This window comes from Peromyscus leucopus, chromosome 14 (assembly GCF_004664715.2).
Source record: "Peromyscus leucopus breed LL Stock chromosome 14, UCI_PerLeu_2.1, whole genome shotgun sequence".
NCBI lineage: Eukaryota > Metazoa > Chordata > Mammalia > Rodentia > Cricetidae > Peromyscus > Peromyscus leucopus.
Window position 1 is genome coordinate 6,445,486 of NC_051075.1, and position 23,179 is coordinate 6,468,664.

Below are 23,179 nucleotides of genomic sequence, written 5' to 3' on the forward strand. Positions count from 1 at the left end.
TATAGAGTGCAACATTTCTGCTCCTGTTTTATAGCTGTGCTGGCAAGTGGGTGCCAGAGGAAGAGGGAATTCCCTGGGTAACTAGACTCCAAACCCAAGCTCTTCACTTCCTCTGGGTGATTAATTATGCCTCCAGGTTGTAACAAAGAAGCCTTGATTCAGACCCCAAGCTCCAGAGTGTGACTGTTGGAGCACTTCTGTTACATCCTAGGTCACTGAAAGTTTTCTCAAAGCTGGTTCCTATTTCTGGCAGTAACTCTTCAGTTCTGGAACTTTAATTGCAGCCAAAATAAACGATTGTCTCAGGTCTGCATTTTTCCTGAAGCACCATGGCATTTTTATGGAATGTGGAGACAGTTTTATGTAAGACTTTAATGACAACAATAAAGGACCCAGATCCTATTCTCTGGCCTCTTCTCCTCTCCTTTCTGTCCTGCGGTGACTCTGCAGCTTCAGAAAGAACCATCCTGAGGCTTCTAGACACAGCCCTTCATTTATCTGCTGAAACAGATCGGTCTCACTTTTGTTCTGTTCTGTTTGGTTCCCCTTCAGCAACAGCAAAATAACTCTTCTCTATGAGCAACTGGCTGTCCTTCCAGAAGGGGAGGGGCTCCTTTTTTCTCATGTCTGTATGCCATGTTTTAAACTCATCTTTAATGTCATTTAATAAAATGTAGCTTCTAGGGAGTTGTGTTTTAGTTGTAAATACATCATGTTTTGCTACCTCAGAGGAGTAAATATTGTTTATCTCTTGAAGACTCTCTTCTTTTCCGACTTTTCTTTTTTCTTTTTGGTTTTTCGAGACAGGGTTTCTCTGTGTTGTTTTGGTGTCTGTCCTGGATCTCACTTTGTAGACCAAGCTGGCCTCACAGAGATCCACCTGGCTCTGCCTCCCAAGCTCTGAGATTAAAGGTGTGCGCCACCACCACCTGGCAAGTATGTATTTAATAAAAAGAGAAAGGTATGCCATCAAGGATGAGTTTGATTGACATGGAATTGTTTCTAGGATCAAAAGATTAACAACTTAATAGTCAGAATTTTAAAGTCCAGATTTCCCTACTCAATGAGGTGGTAAACAAAGTTCTTTTGGCACTATTATATTTCTTTTATTTAATTTTTGTTTTATGCATGCTAGAAAGCATGGTCTGTAAACTGAGAAATTAAAAATATGAAAGACTTCTGACTTCACTTCTTTATAGGAAAATGGTCTAAGTTGTATGTGATATTCTTTTAAAAAGGCATTTGTTTCAGTGTACCACATTTTAAAGGACGTATTGTTTCATTAATTACCTTTTAAAGTGAGAAATTACATTGTAGCACATTTGGAAAGCTGAGAGTAATTAAATTTTTCATAATTTATTGTTGGTTTTTACAAATAATGACAATGTTTCAGTCACATGACATTGGCACATGCAGTAACCATTCTAGAAGCTTGACTTTCATGCTCCATAGAATTGAGTTTTGCCTCTCTACATTTTAGAGCCTAGATCACACCCCTTCAGAATGTCTACGCTGATACATAAGCCTGCCTACAAAAGGAAGTCATGTGAATGGCACAACAAAGAAACTGGATCATCAAAATAGGCTTTTGTATAATATAAGCAAAATAGTCATGATAGTTGAGCAAGTCTGTATGAATAAGTCTTGGGCCATATGTTTGTGAGCATCTTTTACTTATTATGTCAGACATGAAAACTTTCCTTGGGTTCTATGACGGTGAGTTCATGAGGCAAACAGAGTATTCTTCCAGCATCCATGGTCAATGTTTGAGTAACACAAATTTGTGAGAACTGTTTTGTGACTGCCTTACAAGAGAAAACTCAAATTGTTACAGCACAATACTTACCAATTCTATTAACCTAAAAATAAAACACATTTATTCTTTACTGAATTATTGAAACATCTAAATCAAATATTATTCTAATAATCAAGTGTTATTATTCTACACCATGCAAAGTTTAAGCTGTGTATAGTTTAGGATAATGCTAAATTCATAGCATTAATTTTCAAAATGTATAAGCCTGTGACAGGAGCATATTTAATGTTTGGATAACGTGTATATAAATTACATATTGTTACATATGCTGACATTTCAGAACCATCAAAATAGCTCATAATAACAAGATTTGAATAAGGCTAGAGTATGTAAAGGGGTAGGAAGGATATATGTTCTACTAATTCATCTACAATTTTTTTATTTTCTGGATATTACTTTTCATTGTTTTGATTTTTAAATTTATAATCCAGGAACTCTCCTCAAATTTGTGATATGATGCTCATTATGAATTCTAGAACTTTTCCTTTCCATTGTGAAAACTTGTCTCACATACTCATATATACTCTTTTAACAAAACATTGCTTTATAGTTAATGCATGCTAGAGAACATATAAACTGACAATAAGCATAAAGTAAGTTATGATACTGTCAGAAGACTAAAACTTTAACATCATAGATATTACTAAATTTCAGCATACTTTGTCAAACTTAAGTTGAAAGTATTTTCTATGTTACAAAAGATAATCTTAGTCTGTGGATAAATTGTATATTTCAGAGAGGAAGAAAACAGGTGTCTGTGTGTGCGCACGTGCAAAGGAAATAACAGAGAGCTTGCAGTGAAAACAGCTTCTTTGCAGTGAAAAACAATTATATTCTGTAAAAAAAATTCTCAAAATAATGTTGAGAACCTGACTGGAAAAAGCACAGGGACAAATAGCCAAACTAGTGGAAACACATGAACTATGAACCAATAGCTGAGGAGCCCCCATGGAACTGGATCAGGGCCTCTGGATAAGTGAGACAGTCGATTAGCTTGAACTCTTTGGGAGGAGGGGACTGGACCTGTCTGTACCGAATGGACCAGGCTGAGCTGAATCCCCAGGGGAGTCCTTGCCCTGGAGGAGATGGGAATGAGGGGTGGATTGGGGGAAGGGGGGACAGGAGAAGGACAGGGGAATCTGTGGCTGATCTGTAAAATTAAATTATAAAATTAAAAAAATAATAATAAAGAAATGTTTCAAACATAAAGTTTTATATACATTTTCAAGGAAGTTCATAAATTAAAGTCAAATACATCATATCATTTTCCATCTAAAAATACTGTAAGGTAAGCAAAGAGCCAGTAATCCTAGGCTAATAAACCTCTGGCAGAAGGAACTTTAAATGCCAAATCATTTTGATTTGCATTGTTTTCACTACAAAAGTGGGGCATTAGGGTTTATTGTATTGATATGAGCATTGGCCATAAAACATTCTAGGTCTGAATACTTTATGGTAAGCACCCCCTTACCAAAGAGTCCCTGTGAGAGTTGGAACACGGAAGCACGTACACACAAGCACACATTGAAGGCGTACTATAAAACAGTGCCCAGAAGTTAAGATTGGGTGCTATCTAATGATGACTGTCTCTAGTGTTTTAAATTTAAAGGATACTTGCTAGAGGTGGGCACGTGAATGTTTGATTCCTACACAGGGAGTACAGTACACATGTATCAAAAGATGGCTTGAAAACCCTTTCTCTGCTGATAGCCCTCAATAAATTCAGGGATTCTTACCTCAAGATAAACTGTAACTTCTTTAAATAAGTTCAACATACAAGTATTTGAAGCAAAAATAAGTTTAATATCTATCTTTAAAAGAAATGGTTGCAGCTATAGGCGCTTGAAATTATTATTTTTTCTCCTTGTGTGAGATTATAATATTTGAAGATCAAAGAATGATTTTTTTTCTTGGCAATAACTATTTTATGACTTTATATGACAAAAAAAGAACAAAATGTTCATATGTGGGCAATGCTAGACCCTTTACCAACCTAGGGCGATTGCATTCTATAACCTGCATAGGGATTAAACAATGCCTTTCCCACCTGTAGCAAGTCTTAGCACTGTTCTTCACACTGGCCTAAGCGCCTCTGTAATTTCACCTCCTTTCTGAAAATCGATTGTCTGGTCAACAGAGCAACAGTATTGAGTGAGAAGTGAGAAGAATGTCGTCAGACTAGATATCACTATGAATAACTGTTTAGTCACTACACTTTGTCCTGAGGAAGCTCTTTACACATTATTTATCTTATTTACTTTCTTCCATTCCTAGCTGGTTACTCATCATTTTAAGACCAAGTCTGTGTGCTAGGATTTGCCTTGTGAAATAGTTGTAATGTTGGGTTCCTGGGGATAGTTAGGGGAGATCTAGGAACAAGTGATTTGACTCTTAGAACTCGTGAAGGCCAGTTGTCCTGACTGTAGCTGGTTGGTTTGGTATTACTTATGGTGAATAAATGGCAAATTACACAAGGCAGAGCATGGCCACCTCGCCTGCATATAACCAAATATGATCAATCTCAAGTTATGTTTAAGTGATTGAATATTGTATAAGTAATTGATAACTAGAAATTCGGATGTGTTTTATGTATTTGGACACTGACATAGAATGAACTTGACTAAACCAATGTGAAACTCATTTTTGAAAAGCACACATATTCATATACACCTCACAAAAACAGATTTTTAAATTTTAATTTCATTTACTTTGAAAATAAAAATATGCCACACAGACTCAGAATAACATAATTTGTGTTTTGATTTTTGGCTCACTCTTTATTAGGAAAGTGTAAAAATTATGCAGTATCTAAGTGCATATGAACTGCAAAGCCACTAGCCATTTCAAAGCAAATTTAATTACTCCTTTTTGACTGGCAAAGAATTTCTTAAGGCAGCCACTTCTTAAAAATGCACAGTAGTAAAAATAGCTAGAAAATAAAATCATCACCCTTCCAAAACTAACTCCATATTTAATGACAAATGGTGCTAAACAGCAGATACAAAATAACAGGTGATTTGAACAAAATTTACAAATCCAGTAAAAGTGACAGTAGAATTCTGGTTAATTAAATCATACAGACAGACATTTAAACTTGATATTATTAATAATTCGTGTACAACATTGAATGGATACCATGTATCTTATATATATGTACTTTATATATCTCAATTTTTCTCTTTACAACAGTCACTTGTGTGTTCTGTTTAAGGAGAAACTTAATTTCAAATGACTTAACAGGCCTAGACGACCACACAGTTAGCAAGCATCACCTAGGAATTTCCATCTGAAATCTATAGGATTCAAAGGGTCTGCTTTTTTCTCTGCACCATGCTCCCATCCCAAATATGTAAATTTTGGAAACAAATATATGCAACACATATCATTTTATTGTTAATCATAACTTTGCTAAAACACTGTGATATTGAACAAATATTTATTAAAATGTCTTTCTACTAATTGGAAATTATTTGAGGATAAGTTGAGGATACATTCACACGTAAAATAAACCACATTAAGATTTGCTTCACAGGCAAGGCAGTGGTGGTATACACTTTTTTTTTTTAAATTTTATTATTATGTATACAGTGTTCTGTTTGCATGTACACCTGCTGCCAGAAGAGGAGGGAACCAGATCTCATTATAGATGGTTGTGAGCCACCATGTGGCTGCTGGAAATTGAACTCAGGACCTCTGGAAGAGCAGCCAGTGCTTTTAACCTCTGAGCCATCTCTCCAGCACCGTGGTGCACGCTTTTAATCCCAGCACTCAGGAGGCAGATCTCTGTGAGTTTGAGGCCAGCCTGGTCTACAGAGCAAGATCTAGGACAGGCACCAAAACTACACAGAGAAACCCTATCTCAAAAAAAACAAGACAACAATAAAAAAAAAAAAAAAAAGATGTGCTTCACAAAAGGACACCTGAGTGTGTAAGAAAATTATATTCTAGCAGAAAATCACATATCCTTTGTATGTAATAGCTCAGGTTTTTAGTTCAATGAAGGTGTTTATATTTGTGAGCCACAGTGTGATGTAATACTTATTGCTACTATATGTATATTTCAAACTATATTTGATAAAAAGCTCTTCATATATGTACACCAGGCAATAGTTTTATCAAAGAGTATGCATATCTAGTTCTAGAAAGGACTATAGCATTAATATTCTATTAAATGTCACTTCATGAAACTGCAAAGCTTCATTATTATCATTACATTCTTTTGCCTATGAAATGAGATAATAAAGGCTGGGTGGTGGTGGTGCACGCCTTTAATCCAAGCACTTGGGAGGCAGAGGCAGGCGGATCTCATTGAGTTTGTGGCCAACCTGATATACAAAGTGAGTTCCAGGACAGCCAGGAATGTCACACAGAGAAACCCTGCCTAAAAAAAAAAAAAAGAAAGAAAGAAAGGAGAAATGAGATAATAAAATTAGATCTGTAACATTTCAATATCATTATTATTCTAGAATAACACACACATACATATGTACACACACATATATAAATGTATGTATGCACATGCTAAACTGAAGAAAGCTTCACTGTTCTCTACCCATCCTTTGTAAGGCCGTTGAGGCAGGAGGATACAGACTTCAAGACAATTTTAGGCTATAAAACAAGGTCAAGATCAACATGCAATCCATAGTGAGACTTTGTGTCAAAAGAATTCAAACTTTAGCAATAATTATTAAGTCTGTATATTCCAAGACAGAACAAATCATTTTAATTCACACACACACACACACACACACACACACACACACACACACACATATATATATATATATATATTTTATATAGTTTATAAGAAATTATAAAATGCACATCAAATTGAACTTGTTGGATTCTGTGTTTTGCAATTTTTTAAAAATTATTTTTCAAATTCTGTACTCCTTTAAGCCTAATTGGCCACATTTTAATCAAATCCAAGTTTATATATAGCACTGCAGATCAAACCTCTGGGTTTATAAAGGTACAAATATTCTGCCTATGACCTGCACCATTAGCTCCCAATTATATTTTGTTAAACTTTTTTATGCGATATATTTTGATCATATTTTCCCTTCAAACAAGCAAAAGACCAATAAGACAAACAAACAAACAAACAAGAGAAACCACCACCATCAACAACAAAGAATATGCCAAAACAAAGCAAAATGAAACAAAAATTTCCCAAAAATACCACTGAATTCATTTTGTGTTGGCAACTCTTCCTGGGCATCTTGGGCATGCTGGGCATGTTGGGCATCCTGGGCATGCTAGGGCCTTCCCTGGAATGGTGTCTATATAAACAGTCGCACTCCATTGGAGAAATCTGATTTTCCCTTTGCCTGAGGGTACAGTTGCTGATAGCTTCTGGCTAGGGGTGGGATCTCTTGTCCACTTCCTCCTCTCACTGCTGCTGGAACCCTATCTGGCTTGAACTTGTGCAAGTCTTGTGAAGGTGGTTCAGCTGCTAAAGGGTAGGCTCACTGTCAAAGTAATTTTTTTTTTTTTTTTTTTTTTTTAGAAAACAACTATACTCAGTCAACTTTAATAGACTTCTATTTGTGGAATTTAAAAGCATTCCGTTAATGTAAGTTTTAAATGTTTAGACTTCATAATTTAGAGAATCCTTTGACACATGGTATCAGGGGTTGATTATGATGCAGCTAAGTCTCCCAAAGATTGGTTCCCTTTCATTAGTGGAACTGTGCTTGAGAAATTGATCACAGAGAATTCCATGCTACCAGCAACAGGCAAACAAAGTCAATGTTGGCTGCCAGGATCAGACCCTCAGGTTGCTTGCAATTAAAAGTAATGTTTACCTTGTTACTTTCATGTACCATTTATGTTTTATATAATTTGACTTTGGTACTACGACTTCAAAGCAAAATCAATATATAAATCCTTGGTTATTAATTTTTCAATATGATCATTTTAGTGTCTAAAATATCTAAGTGATTTACTTCCCAACTCATACTTATGAACAAAATTATATACAAATGGTATTTTTTTTTTAAAAAAAGTGCATATTTATAGTGTAGGCTTGTAAATGTTGTGTAATAAATATTTCTTCATTTGATTTACTAGAAATTTATGAAAAAGTGTTAGTTAAATATTTTGTGCTGGGCGGTGGTGGCGCACGCCTTTAATCCCAGCACTCGGGAGGCAGAGCCAGGCGGATCTCTGTGAGTTCGAGGCCAGCCTGGGCTACCAAGTGAGTCCCAGGAAAGGCGCAAAGCTACACTGAGAAACCCTGTCTCGAAAAACCAAAAAAAAAAAAAAAAAAAAAAAAAAAAAAAACATTTTGTATAACTTAATGTCTTCCTAAATCTAAATAGTTTTCACTAGAATTTTAAAAAGAATAATCACACACACACACACACACACACACACACACACACACACACACAATCTCCAGTTTCTTGTATATAACAGATTTGTATTAGAGTCATCAAATTTCCTGCAAAATATTCAGAGCAAACAAAAATTCATGCGTTAATCCCACTGGGTCTTGTAAAGCGTCATCACCTCAGTGGTTCCATTAGAAAATCCTAGCTCACTCTTCAGATTCACTTCCAGACTAGCTGGGAAAAGCACACGGATCCTGTTGTGGCTCATCTGTTCTACAAACCAAAGCAAACACTATTAGTCATTGTATGATTCCTAGACTTCCTACATGTTTGTGTTGAGTTTTAGTTTAAAAATGAATTTTCCTACCTTAACATTTACTACAGCTTTAATGCATTATCAGTCCTTCACTAACCATAGGAATTGACTACTCATGACTATTAAATGATTCCAAAGTGCAGTCCCTGTTCCAAAAGATTCACAAATTTCTTCAGTTCTGTGTCAGCTGAGGACGAAGGGAATAGTGGATGGATAGCAGGTGTGCATCAGAGACTGTGCTTACATTTTAATACCTAGGAAGTTGGCGTCTTGGAGGATCGTGAATTTGTTTGAACAGTTTGTTATATTTAGTAACATAGTTTACTGGTGTCATTACCCAATCTGTGTTAATATGACCAATGTGTGAAGCATATTTAGGGAGGAATTTGTATTGATATTAAAACTGAATGACACCAGAGACGTAGAAACACTGTGTGATTGTGGGTGGTATCTAATGAGCCCTTCAGTCATACCTTGAGGCCCCTTTTCTTTCTTTTTTATTGAAAATAGATTTATATTATGATTATAGTTTCCCCTCCCCCAAATCTCTCTAGATCCTATTTCCCCACTGACCTCCATTCACATCTTCTTTCCCTTCCCTCATAAGAATACGAACAGGCATTTCAAAGCTATAATAATGATAGAATGAATTAAGATCAAATAAAACAAACAAACCAGGATAAGAAAAAACAAATAGAAGAAAAGGACCCAAAGAAAAGCACAGGAAGCACACACAGGTATAGAGACACACAGGTTTTTACACACAGAATGCCATAAAATCACAAGACTGGAAGCCATAAAATATATGCAAAGGACATCTTATCACTTTAAACACAGAACATAGAAGAGATAATTTATAAATTCTTTTTTTGTTTTTGTTTTTGTTTTGTTTTGTTTTGTTTTTTGACACAGGGTTTCTCTGTGTAGCTTTGTGTCTTTCCTGGAACTCACTTTGGAGACTAGGCTGGCCTCGAACTCACAGAGATCCGCCTGCCTCTGCCTCCCGAGTGCTGGGATTAAAGGCGTGCACCACCACCGCCAGGCCAATTTATAAATTCTATATCAAATTAATGCTTATTAGTTCAAACAGTCTTAGTTAATTAAAATATTTCATCAAATAGTTGCTTTAAGGTTAGTTATGGTGTGCCTTTACGTAGGGTAGGAACATAATGACGCCTAGGGAAACCTACTGACACTATCACACCACTAAAGGAATAACCCAGGAGAGTGGCACAGAATTTCTGCTCTCCCAAGTAATTAGGTGCACTCATCTGGTTATATAAGTTAGCTTTGACAATTGCCTCTTCTTGAGTAATTTTGTCTGCTAACAACTGTCACTAATTGGCAGGACACCTGATACAATCACACGACAAAAACGATGTTGTTTACACATGAGTTACTCACATTTATAAATTGCATTGGTCACATCTAGAGACCATTGTACAATGTCAAATCATTGATATTCTGCCTCAGATATGACTTGCACACAGTGGCTCTCAACTGAGAGTGATTTTCTTCTTAGTGTCTATTAGCAATACCTAGAAACCTTTTCAGATGTCTCAATTAGGTTTCCAGATGTAGCCAATTAAAATATTTTCCAATCAATAAACAATATTTTTATATAAGTATGTTCTACTCACTACTTGTGATATACTAGAATTGTATTTGTTGTTTACATAAAATTCATTTTGTAACTGAAAATCTTACAATTTATTTGGCTGCACTAAGGGAGAGGTTTCCTGAGTGTCAAGTGAGTCGTGGATTAGGCCTCCTTAGAAACACTGCAATGCCCAAGACAGCCTGTCAAGGGGCTCTTTATTTTGAATATGTTTGTTTCAGTGGACTTTAATCTGACAATAATTTTCTATCTCAAAATGACAATGGTACTGAGGTTTTAAAAATATTAGCTTTGTGTAATTTATTCCTTCCTGTGGTATAATATCCAACTCTGTAGATATAAATTAGTTGTCTTTTTTTGACATTTTTATTATACACAATGGTTTCATTCTTCCATTCACATAAGCATATGATGTGTTTTGATCATACTCCTGATTCTTTTAGGTTTAAACTTTACACTATTGACATATTATCAGTCACTTTTATATCTGAGCATGCTTAAAGATGTCATTACAGATACACATCATACATAATTATTTATCACTGTTTCAATTGATTATGGGAGTTGTGCAGAAGACCGTTTGAGAACTAATATACAGAAGTAATGATTAATGCTTTCTTTGATTTGAAACTGAAGTTCAGGTAAACTAATCAGAGCATGTCATTCTCCATAAATAAAGCATGGGGAAGAAAATCCAGCAGTTTCAGAATCCAGTCTATAGCACCGGAAACAGACTCATAAGGAAATTCCATATGATTCATTTCCTACAGTCTAGAGAAGAAGCAAAGCAGACATAAAGAAAAAATGGAAGGCTCGACTTTGTTAGTACTGTAAGAATATAATAAAGTCACTATGAAGAAAAGACAAAGCAGGGACTTGGAGACATGAAGTAAACACAGGCTACGTGGAGATGACATCGATTGACTGGTAGTTATGAAAGCAACTCTGGCCTGTCTCCCACACATACAAGGTACTTACCAAGTTACTCAAAGAACTGGGACAAACTTTCTAGAACTGCACTGCATGTTCATATGTTGTCTTATGTCCTAAAAAAGCTACATTTCTTTCACTCTGTTGAGAGCTGTGAATCAAAAAGGTCACAATATTCTAGCCACTGCCAAGTCACTTACAGTCCTTAACTTGTGAAAATAGCTTCCGTCTGTCCCCGTCTCCTGCAAGATGCGATAATACCATGCAACTCCATCAACTGGCTGATGTAAAGCTGGATAGGATGTGAATGGAGTGCATGGGCAGAGCACTAAGTGCTCTTGCAGAATTAGTGAATGTTTCTTCTTCCTTTGAAATGAACAAGCAAAGAAGAGCGCTAACTGGATTTACCTCCAACGTCTTAATATGGTAGGTAATGGTTGGCATCAAATTCACATTCTAGTGGATGAAAGAGAGCATCCCTAGAACGGCGGGATACTGCAAAATTTGAAAAAGAGCAAGAAGAGCTAGATCAGAATCCATAAAAGAGGTGCTTCTTTAAACTAATATGGTGAAGGAGAATGCAATGGAAAGTTTTATGTCTAGAATTTCTTTATTGGGGATTGTGTGGCCCACAAAATAGAGTTCTTTGCCTTTGGTACAACCCAACCACAAGTGTTGTATATATGTGTAGATATTTTGTAGTTGGTGTTTCCTATACAAAATGCAGCAAGAGGCATAAATACAATTCCAAGTATCTGCTATCAGTCTTTCCTTCCCCCTTTCTTTGCTTTCTCACCCTCCCACCTTTCCTCTTTTCTATCAGCTTTTTCTTTGTATTATTTCATCCTCTGTCTTAACGCCTGAGTCCTAGGATTACACGTGTATACCATCATGTCTGCTTGTAACCAGAATTGATTTGATCGTTTGTTTGTTGTTTGGTTTTATTTAAATAGAATCTCATTCTTGAGATCAGACTAGCCTCCATCTTGTGGCAATTGCATAACATCTTACCCAGAAAATGTATGCTAGTGTGAATATTGAATTAAGTAACTGGAAATCTGTAATGAGAAGAGTCAAAATCAAATCTATGTCAAATTTCAGTAAAGGAATTACATAAACATTTTGTGTCTTTAGGCTTTTGACCCTTTTTGTTGTTGTTTTACTAAAATACTTTGTATTCAGTGTATTTAGAATGAACAATATTATGAATAAAGTTAAATTTTGTCAATGTATCTACTTCTTTGTGGATTTTTCACTTTGTGTTTTTGCCATGGAAAAAGAACCATTGAGTTTTTTTCCTCCAATCAGGAAGTACTACATAGTGATTGGCAATGATCAAAATAGAAATTCTTGCTTATCTTTCATTACGTAAATTCAAGGAGTTTTACTAAGAACGGTCAGTAAAGAAAACTGAGTCCATACATTGATAGTCGCACAAAAGCAAGCAAGTAATGGAATGATGGAACAGTTATTTTACTCAAATTGGCCAAAATTCCCTTAACTGCCATCTTAAAACTTCAAAGGGGACAGGAGGAAGCAAGAATAAATAAATTATAATGCTTCCCAGTGTATTCCAGGAATGGAGTCAGGGGCCACAGTGGGCCATTGCCTGCCTCGGGAAACCAGCCATATATGAAGCATCAGGATTTAGGAGCATGGATTTTTCTGATGCAAATTTTGAATTGCTTGTTTTCAAAAGTTTCATACCTAATTTATTTATTTAATTTGTATCATGTATTAAATTTGTGTTGTTTAAGAACAAGTCTGCAATGTTACTTTTTGCAACTTCCCTCTGTTTCTGTCTTCCAGATCCCTAGAGAAACATATTTGAACTTGGATTAATTAACTATTTTCTTTTGGGTATGAGAATAGATGAATTGATGTTGAAATATTTCTGGAAATTGGAATTACTTGTTCTAAAATGAAATCATTCCATTTCAGTATTTTATAGACATAGCTAAATTATAGGTTCTATACCCACCATATTTTATTATTTATCTTATTAAAAAGCATTATCTCATTTATTAAAAAGCATTCTGTACCAGGCATGAGCATATTATTCCTTTATATCACTTGTCTTTAAAAAAAATCATTGTCTTTTGGGTTCCTTTTGTACTAAGGGAAATGAAATATCACACGTGGAACAGTTTAAACACTAGACAGAAATGATCCTTGGAGGGCAGTTTCAGTCCCTCACAGACATAGTGCAGACTTCTTCAATTAGCAAAGTCCCAGGAACCAAAGGTTATGGATCTGGTTCTTCCAAAGTACCTGAAGACATAAGACAATATACCCTCAATGCAACAAGAATGCTAAGGTGCACCTTCTGGTACATAAAGGTATCTGAAATGAAAAACAACAGTTGTAATATTCTACACTGGGATCTATTCTGGAAATGCTGAGGTTGTGTTTATGGTGGTAGAGAAGAAAAGAAGGCGGTTTCCAGATTTCCCCTCAACACCACCACTTGGCAGAGGATGTGGGAGGCTGGAGAAGACAGAGGTTTGCCTTGGTTGAAACAGCTGTGAAACATATGGAGGCTGATGTGAAATTTGCCAAATGCCTCATTCAAACTTCCTACCCATTTCCAGCAAAGAATAGGCAGTGAGGCAATAATAGGGGAATTAGGGTTAGCAAGTGATAACATGAACGCATAAAGAAATAATTTAAACTCAAGATTACAGGAAATGCAAGCACAAAAGGTAAAATTCTAAAGATCATTTTTTAAATGAAGATTAGAAACATTGTGGGTTAATTGAACAGCAGAATCATATGTCCCACCACGAAAGTGTGCAGTGGATAAAGGAACAATAGTGTTTCCTAACTCGATTGCTATTCCTCTCCAAGAAGCACATAGCTGCCCTTTGTGTTAGCTTCAACTCAATGATAACGTCTGTGATTTTTGAAAATACAAGTATGCTAGCTCACTTCATTTTGTTCAACAGACTTTTCTTCCTTGCAATTTTGCTTTGGTATTCAGTCATTCCATAAATTGTTTTTAGACTGAAATACTGAATTATAGCCAGATTTTTGCTGAAATCCAGTCACTGGCTATATAAACCTGCTGCTGAATATTTCTTGTCATAATGATTGTGTGTATAAGCCCATCACAAGTTTTGTGTGTATGTGATGTATTTATGAAATACTCTGGACTGTTTCAAAAGCTAGAGGAGATCGATGTCAAAGAAAGAAAAATAAATACCAGTTAATAGGTTTCTCTCAATGTGAATTTGTTCATTCATGCTTACTTATGGAAATGGGTGAACTGTGAGTCACTCAGACTGAACAACATGAACCACAACTCACTCAAACTGAACTCAGGAGAAAAACTTGCTGCTTTGCCATCAGCTTCCAAAGCTGTTTAGCTGAAGGGAAAAGACCATTGTTTCCTACAAATAGTCACAAGCCAAGATCTCAGTGAGAGTGGCTGCCAGCTGGCGAAACTCTTGATTCATGTGAACATGGATGGTCCTGGGAAGGACTTGAAGATGAATATTCCATGCTGGGACTTGAATTTAATATCTGCAGAATAGCCCATAGGACAAAAAAAGTGATCACTGGGAAATTTTTTTCACACTCAGAACAGCTCAATGCTGCAACAATGTGGGTGCTGTCAAACATGTACCTTAAAAACAGTGTGATGCCAAAAAAAAAAAAAAAAAAAAAAAAAAGCTTGGCCGGGCGGTGGTGGTGCACGCCTTTAATCTCAGCACTCGGGAGGCAGAGGCAGGCGGATCTCTGTGAGTTCGAGGCCAGCCTGGGCTACCGAGTGAGTCCCAGGAAAGGCGCAAAGCTACACAAGAGAAACCCTGTCTCGAAAAACCAAAAAAAAAAAAAAAAAAAAAAAAAAAAAACAGTGTGATGAACTCTGGGCTCTACTTTGAGCCAGGTATGTAGGCATTATATAAACATGCCTACCTGTGAGCTGCCACATATTATAAACTCTTCTAGTTCCAGTGGCATCCTAAGGTGTAATCAGGCTGAATATCACAAAACATTCTTTGACCTGGATGGGAAAACTGACCTTCCCTATGGAAAGGGAAAAAATAATAATAAAAAAACCCCTCATTTATTATTTCTTAATATCAACAAGCATCACTGGATACAAACAACTGTGGATGAAGAGATAATTTGTCAATCGTATTGTATTATATTTATGTAATTAAAGAGTAATTAAGATACTGTGTTTATATTATTATTTCTGTGACACTTTTACCTAGGCTCATGGGAGAGCTCCTTGAACTAGATAGTATATCACAAATAATGTATACGTGATAAACATCAAGTACAAACCAGCAATGATTTTCAGAAGAAGATTTGCATGACCTTCTATTGATGATGTTGATATTTCACTGAGGATAAGTGTGACATGGCCTTCTAGAGTTGGATATGGCTGCTATCCATGTCTACGTGATGAATGCAGATTAGCTTTCCTATATTATGCACATTCTGTTTTTTAGTTTACAGAAAACACCTTCAAGTCTACGTCTCAGGAATATTAAAAAAAAAACTAAATAAAATATTCTGCATTGTGTTGTATTAATTCCTGAATAGAAATGTGGATTGCTATGTTCCAACTTACTGCTGTAATTTTACATGGTATTAAAGATTTGATATGGAGAATTGATATTTGGTATATGTGGTTGCTGTGCTGCATGGACAGTAGATAATTAAAACTTCCTGCATGTAAGTCATAGGGGCACACTTTTGTTCATACATCCCATGTTGGGCTAAGCAGTATGCGCCATAAGAGAAAACTGCATGTAAGTCATAGATCCCATGTTGGGCTAACAGTATGTGCCATAAGAGAAAACTGTAGCTGTCTTAATCAAGGAACTAAAATGAAAATACAAGTGACAGTAAAGTCTTCGATGCTTTTCATATGCTTGTCTAAACTTTGACTGCTTGTTTATTTATTTATTTATTTAACCATTTTTCTTTATATCTGTGTGTGTGTACATGTGGGCAGGTGCCCATAGAGGCCTGAAGAATTTATCTGATCCCCTAGAGCTGGAGTGACAGATAGTTTTGAGCCATTTGATGTGAATACTGGAAATGGAACTTAGGTCCTCTTTGAGTAAAAAAATCACTGTTAATCACTAAACCCCTTAGGGTTTTTATCTCTGGACCCATGGCCTTGGACTTTAGACCCAGTCACTAAGTAATTTGTTTGGTAAAATAATCATATACACAATTATTACTTCTTTGAGGATTCCATATTCACTTATACTTAAACCTTATGTAAATGTAGAAAGACAACATTTTATTTCTATAATTGTTTTTTGATGACGGTTTGGTTTATTGTATTACCACAGTACCATTTTAGAAGTTAAAAAATTGTGTTTATATTTTATAGATGTATAAAGAACAATTAAGTTACGAGTTACCAGAAAACCAAGAGGAAGGAAGGAAGGAAGGAAGGAAGGAAGGAAGGAAGGAAGGAAGAAAGAAAGAAAGAAAGAAAGAAAGAAAGAAAGAAAGAAAGAAAGAGGGAGAGAGAGAGAGAAAGAAGAATAACCTATCTCACCCTGTGTCCGTGTGAGCAGTCTTACTGTCTTTGCTCACTATGACTCCCCTGTCTAGCAAAACTCGTGGAGAAGTGTTATTCCATAACTGTGGATGGTGTGGCCGCACATATCTGCCTGACTATATTAACACCAATCTTCTTTCACTCTCCCCGCAGATTCCCAGGAAGGAAATTACAAGTCAGAAGTGAACAGCAAACCTAGAAAGGAAAGAACAGCTTTTACCAAAGAGCAAATCAGAGAACTCGAGGCAGAATTTGCCCATCATAATTATTTGACCAGACTGAGAAGATATGAGATAGCAGTGAATCTAGATCTCACCGAAAGACAGGTAAAGTGGGCATCATCGCTGTGTGACCTTTTATACTGCTATAGCTTAGCAATCTTTTTTTTTTTTTTTACCATTTTTAAATTATCTGGATTTATGATTTTCAAATACCAATTAGAAGTTTGTACTATTCAATGATTAAACCTTTGTTCTTCAAAATTACAAAATTAAAAAAAAATGACATTTGAATGAAAGGTATGTTTACTGAGTTTCAATAAGGGATGCTTTGTGATGGTAATATTTCTCTGTTTGTTTTAAAAACACAGTTTGTTTTAAATAATGTGGGTAAATGGTGAAATACTTCCTGTGTTTATATTAAGCTCTCCTCATCTGGTCTAATAAAAGGTTAGTTGTCTGTACAGGTCAGGACAGGTCATGTCATGTTGTAATAGAACATTAGCCTTTAAAACTAAATAGCATAAAAGAAAATAAAATCGTGATGGCTTATTTTCTACATGAGTTCGATGATTCCAGCACTCTGAATAGTCACTCACAGTCCTTGGAATCGCACCACGCAGTGCTGTTGGTAACCTGACAAAGAATTGGCAGATCCCTGACCTCGAGTGTTTTCACCTGGGAATGACTCACGGTCCCTCCGTTTGCTCTCACCTGTTCTGAAATGATCAAGGGGTGTGGCACAGGTGCAAGAAGGCTGGGGATGATTGGCAGCAAGGACATACAAATCGTCAGTAAACACTTGCTCTCTACTAATCAAAATACTTTACAATTGTGTTTATTCTAGGAATTCAATAGTCTGCTATCCACTGAAAGAATGAGTTTAATGTGTTAATGATACATGTGTCCAATTAATAAGAACTAAATAATATATTTAAATTGATTGCTTTATAGACTCTGTTACTGAATTTTATTTAGACGGAAAATAACTTGCTCCTTTAGCACTCAGAGTACACCTTATGTTAATTCATATTTACTCTAGGAGACGCCAGCCTTCAGATGGTTAACTGTCTTGCTAGTTAGGAAAACATTCCTGAAAGGCAAATGCAAACATCTTTATGGACAGTGCAATTATATCAGGCGCTGTTAGGCCAAGAGCTTGACTTCCTCTCTCACTGTACGTTTTTCCTCCAGGGGTCCCACTGGGACCAGGGAAATACCAACAGAGTGTGGACACATGACAAATGATTGTCACACTTTATGATAGCGAGTGGTTTTTATCCAGTTTCCTATCATACTCTTTCTTTCTGTTAGTTTTTAGATTTCACATTCTGTGGGTTATTTCTGCTTAAAGAAAATATACAAAGGACACTTTTATGTGGTTTTATTTATTGGCAGTTTATATTTTATTAAATATTATGACTAGTTTCTGAGCTCTGGAGTACCACATTTTCTTCCTCTGAATCACACACAAAGTTCCCTCTGTGGATGTGTAGCACTTGGCACTTCAGAAAGCAGGATCTAAAATCTATATCTTCAGAGAACTGATCTATTTTAATGTGTTTTTCTGGCAACAAGGAAGTAAATAAGGGGGAAATTGCATATTAGTGTATGTAGAAACAGGGAACTCTGGGAAAGACCCCCATATTTTAGAAATATGGAGAAAATTGGAAATTAGAGCTGACTTCCCATCTACACAATGATGGATAAAGCACTGAGCTCTGGCCAAGAGCAAAAGCAAGAACCTGAGCTTAGTCACATAGTGATGGTCCATGGTCTTCCATCACTTGATCAGAGGAATCAGGCTTCATATTTGCCTAACAACAATCTAATCCTAGAAGAGGTTCTGTAAAATGATGAAAATGTAGAAGGTATTTTAGATAACTATTCTTTCTTCCTAACTGACTTGATATATTAAATTATATGCAACAGCTACAGATGTATATATATATTTGCGCCTTATTTTAAATCTTAATGTCTATAATTGTCATTTCCATTTTAAGTTAGCTTGTCTTTTCTGTGTAATGAACCATTCCAAACATTAGTGGATTCACACAACAGCCACATTATGTTTATTTAGAATTTTGTGGGTCTGGGTTTTGGAAAGGTTTTTCTGAACCTTTCCTCCAGCCTCCTTGCATCTATCCCAGAATGGCAGTCTTTGATCCAGTGACTGAGTGCTGCCTGAAGCTCTTCCGGGGCAGTTGATCTTCTCATGCTTTTGCTTCTAATCAGCTAACCTGGGCTTCTTCAGAGAGGGGAAACTGCTCCCAGGAATGCTGAGAAAAAACTCCGACCAGTAAGGGATCCTTAAGCTTCTGTTTATCCCATATTTGCCAGTGTCCCCTGTTCAAAGTGAACCATCTGGCCAAGCTTAGTGTATAGACAAGAGTCATTAGAAGTCTTCACGAGATGAGCTAACAAGGGTCTTATAAGAAAAACAGAAAATAAACAAACAGCAAATGGTCAAAATCACAACAAAACAAAAACTTGGAGAGATGCTTGGGTTCTCAAACAATCGAAAACTCGGGACTGTGTATTTTCTTTCCTGTCTTGTACATCTCCTCTGGCAGTTGCAAGTTAACTGGAAGGGTGATGTGCTCATTATAGTGTAAATATTTAATCAAAGCTAAAGCTCTAGAGGAATGCTGTCAGAAAACGCAAAATTCTGAATGCAAGTATGTGAAGGAATATCTAGGATTGGCCTCTTAGAAGTTTGTTTTCTTAGAGTAGAAAAAAAAAATCTTTTTGGACCACAAGTAGAAGCAAATGTGTTTTCTCTTTCTCAGATTTATTCACCATAGTGGAAACAAAAGCATTTTCACCAGACACTGAATGAGACAGCTATGTGGTGGGGGCTTGCGATTCACAGGCATGGTGGGTAAATTCATTGGTAACACAGACATTTGTTGAGCTAGGCACTAGAAAGAAAATTCCATGAAAATAAGCTGGAGAGTCTGTGCTCTAGCTCATAGGATGAGACAACAGAACACATTTTAACCATGGCAAAGGCTGCCGAATTTAAGGAAGGAGAATATTCCAAGTTGTGCCAAATGTGAACTTTCTTCTTATACATTTATGTTCACCTAATGTCTTATATTACAAATTTTAGAGTTTGATTTTCACTTCATGTGATGAATTTGTTGTGCTGAATTCACAAGAATAAAACATTGTGTGGTTCAATAACCACGTTTTCTATTCTTGGGGATCTAAAGGCACATTTCTCTAAAATGCTGGGGTATCACTCCCAGTGAAATATTCTTGGTTTTTAATTTTGGAGGTCTTATAGCTATAGACTTAAAACATACCTTAAAAATTCCTGTTCTTTAAAATGGAACAAAGCTTCTCTCAGTTCATTGGGCATCTACAGCAAAACACAATGTACCAAATTTCACAAACAACCTAAATTTATTCCTTGCCATTTTAGAAGATTAGAAGTCCAACATCAGGCCTTGTTCTGGAGAAAGGCTGTGTTCTATAAACAGCTTTCAGCCTCTTGCTCTATGTGGCTGAAGGGCTAGCTAACTCTCTAAGTTACTTCTGTAATGATGTTCATCTGAGGAATGAGAAATTTACCTTTATGAGTTAATTTTTGAAAGACCTCATTTCAAATATCATCATCTTGAGTAGAAGATATCTAAGTAAGAATTGGTGGAGGGCAACCATTCAGGCCTATCACTTCAACAGTACTGTACTCTCCACAAAATGAATTCACTATGCAATCCATATCTTGACCCTATATATTCTTACATGACATATTTGAGTACACTTTCCATATTTAAGTTGTTTACTTGTACCTCTGAGCTCTCTTCATTTCTTTCTGCATGAATTAGTTTTATATATTTTAAAATAAAATAAAATTTAGAAACATAGATAAAATTTATATGTTAAAAGCATCATATTTAACTATATATTGCTTTATATTTATCCTAACTTAATAGCATTTCTTAAATCTAAATAATTTTCTTGATTTTGATAAAAGCTTTTAATACTCAAATATAAATAAATAATTCACTATACAAAAGGAGAGTGAAAGATTAATAATTTAAACTCAGAGAAGAATTGTGTAGATGAATAATTACCTATTTTCTAAAACTTACTATGTGGTTATATGAATCTTCACTCTGCTTTAACGATGATTTTTTTCCTGTGATTGTCTAGAAAATGTGTACTTATGCAGGAGAGTACACTAGGATACTTTTGCTATAATTATGTCATTGATCAGTATATGAGCCACATGTTTTAGCAATACACACTGATGTTTTTATAAAGATTTTTAACAATGCTTAGATATATCCTTAGATAAAGGTAAGACATGCTAAATTCTCAAACATCCCTCAGAAAGTTAACTTCACAAACACACACACACACACACACACACACACACACACACACGTACACACACACATGCTTGTGTCCTCCATAATGAAATATCAAGGCATTCTATAATTCCGTCGATTATAGATTCTGCAATTACCTTTTAATTTCTTCCTGTAAGAAGAAGTGCTCCTGCTTTGCAAAGTGCTTCTATTTGGCAAATAGTTATTAAATAACATTTTTATACTGTATAAGAATGGGGACCCTAGGACAAAGCTGCATTTCCATTTTGTAATGCCAGTTTGCAGGGCAGTAATAAGTCTAGTAAACTTCCCGCGTCAAATTTATAGCTAGCAGTTCTGACATCATCTCATGTCCTCTTCACAATCAACAGTGGCAGGTCTGTTTGGGACATTTTACAAATCCAGTGTGAAAATCCCCCCGTCACAGGTGTTTTAAGCCATACAAACTAATTCTGGTTTTCTGTCTCCATCCAGTATAGGTGGAAAAATCTCCTGCCAGACTTTTGAGTCTTGGAGTGGGGGGAAGAAAGGAGGCAGCACTAGAGATGACCTGAAGGACGTTTCTAGAGTTTAGGATCCCAAACACAGAGGTTCAGTCGTGAAGTCTTGTGAACAAGCTGCAATTGCTAGAATTGACACATTGTATTCAGGTCACCTCAGGTAACATAAATGGAAAAATCTCACCTAGTTGAATCAGGCTCCATTACTGAAAGTGAGAGAAATTAGATTCTCTTTGTTACTCATAAATCACTAAATGACCTAATGCCAAGTACTTTCAAAATACCCATCCATTTTGTTAATATAAGAGAGAATTATCTTTTGCATAAAATATACAGTATTTAGTCTTTCACATTGCCTTTTTTACATGATGCTGTCCCTCTGTAAATTTATTTCTATAAATCTATATGAATAAGTTTAACTATTTGGTAAATTGTTTCAATGATCAGAAAATGAATTATTTGAAACTTAGGACTATCTGCACAGCCAATGATTTTAGAATGTCCCTTCTTTTTATTCCAGCAGTGTTTAAATCATTTAAAATAACAAGGGCCAATACTTTTATGACATTTATTTTGAAAGGCCATACATGATGTGACTTCAGCTAGGGCAGTGGTTCTCCATCTGTGGATCACTACCCATTGGGGGTCGAAAGATTTTTTCACAGGGGTCACCTAAGACCATCAGAAAACATAGATATTTACATTATGATTCAGAGCAGTAGCAAAATTACAGTTATGGAGTAGCAACAAAAATAATTTTATGGTTGGCAGGGAATGGGGGGTCACCACAACATGAGGAACTTCATTAAAGGGTCACAGCATTAGGAAGGTTGAGGACCACTAAATTAGAAAAATGTCCATGGCATGGGTGAAATGTAAGTTTTGGTAAGTGTGGTATTTTAAAGGAGATTTTTATTACAAATTAGCGGATATTTCTTTTAATTCTGTAAGATTGTGAAGGCTCACAGATTGGATCATAGCAAATTGTCAATAGTCTATATTTTTTTACTTACAAAGTGATGAGTTCCTTTATTTCAGAAAGGAGTTTAGATTTATATTTTATCTGGATGATGATTAGAGGTGACTTTATCATATTTAGTACATATTGATAATCCCACACTGTCAGTTGTCATTTGACATCGTTACAGAGATAAGGCAAGGTGTAGAGAGCAGAAGCTTTCTTATAACTGATCTCACAAGCTTGAGCAAAATGGCACCAAGTGGTACCATGATGTGTCTTTAGGGATTGCTTGCTATTCAAGAATTTTATAATGTACCAAAAGAAAAGTGCCAAATTTAGTTTAGATCTTTTCAAACCATTAACTAAATTTATTTTAGTGTTGATTTTAGATAGAGATACTTCACTTAAAATAACTGAATGATGAGCCTATTTATCTTATGTAAAAAAAAATAAGATGAAGAGGAAATAGTTTTCATTGCGTATTGGTGTGAATGAAATGGGCCAACTGAGTTGGATTCAAACAGGCACAACACAAAGCAGAGAAATTATTTAACTTTTGCTACCTGGCAGCATGCTAAAGGTACAGTTCAAATAAATCTATACTCCAGCAAGTTT

At 35.8% G+C, this 23,179-nt stretch overlaps 1 protein-coding gene across 1 annotated transcript in view; it reads left to right on the forward strand.

The window, feature by feature from the left end:
* Nucleotides 1-23,179, forward strand: part of Meox2 (mesenchyme homeobox 2) — a 60,315-nt gene that overhangs the window by 30,486 nt on the left and 6,650 nt on the right. The window contains exon 2 of the mRNA XM_028878412.2: nucleotides 16,699-16,871. Coding sequence (XP_028734245.1) covers nucleotides 16,699-16,871 — 173 coding nt within the window. The remainder of the gene's footprint in view (nucleotides 1-16,698; nucleotides 16,872-23,179) is intronic.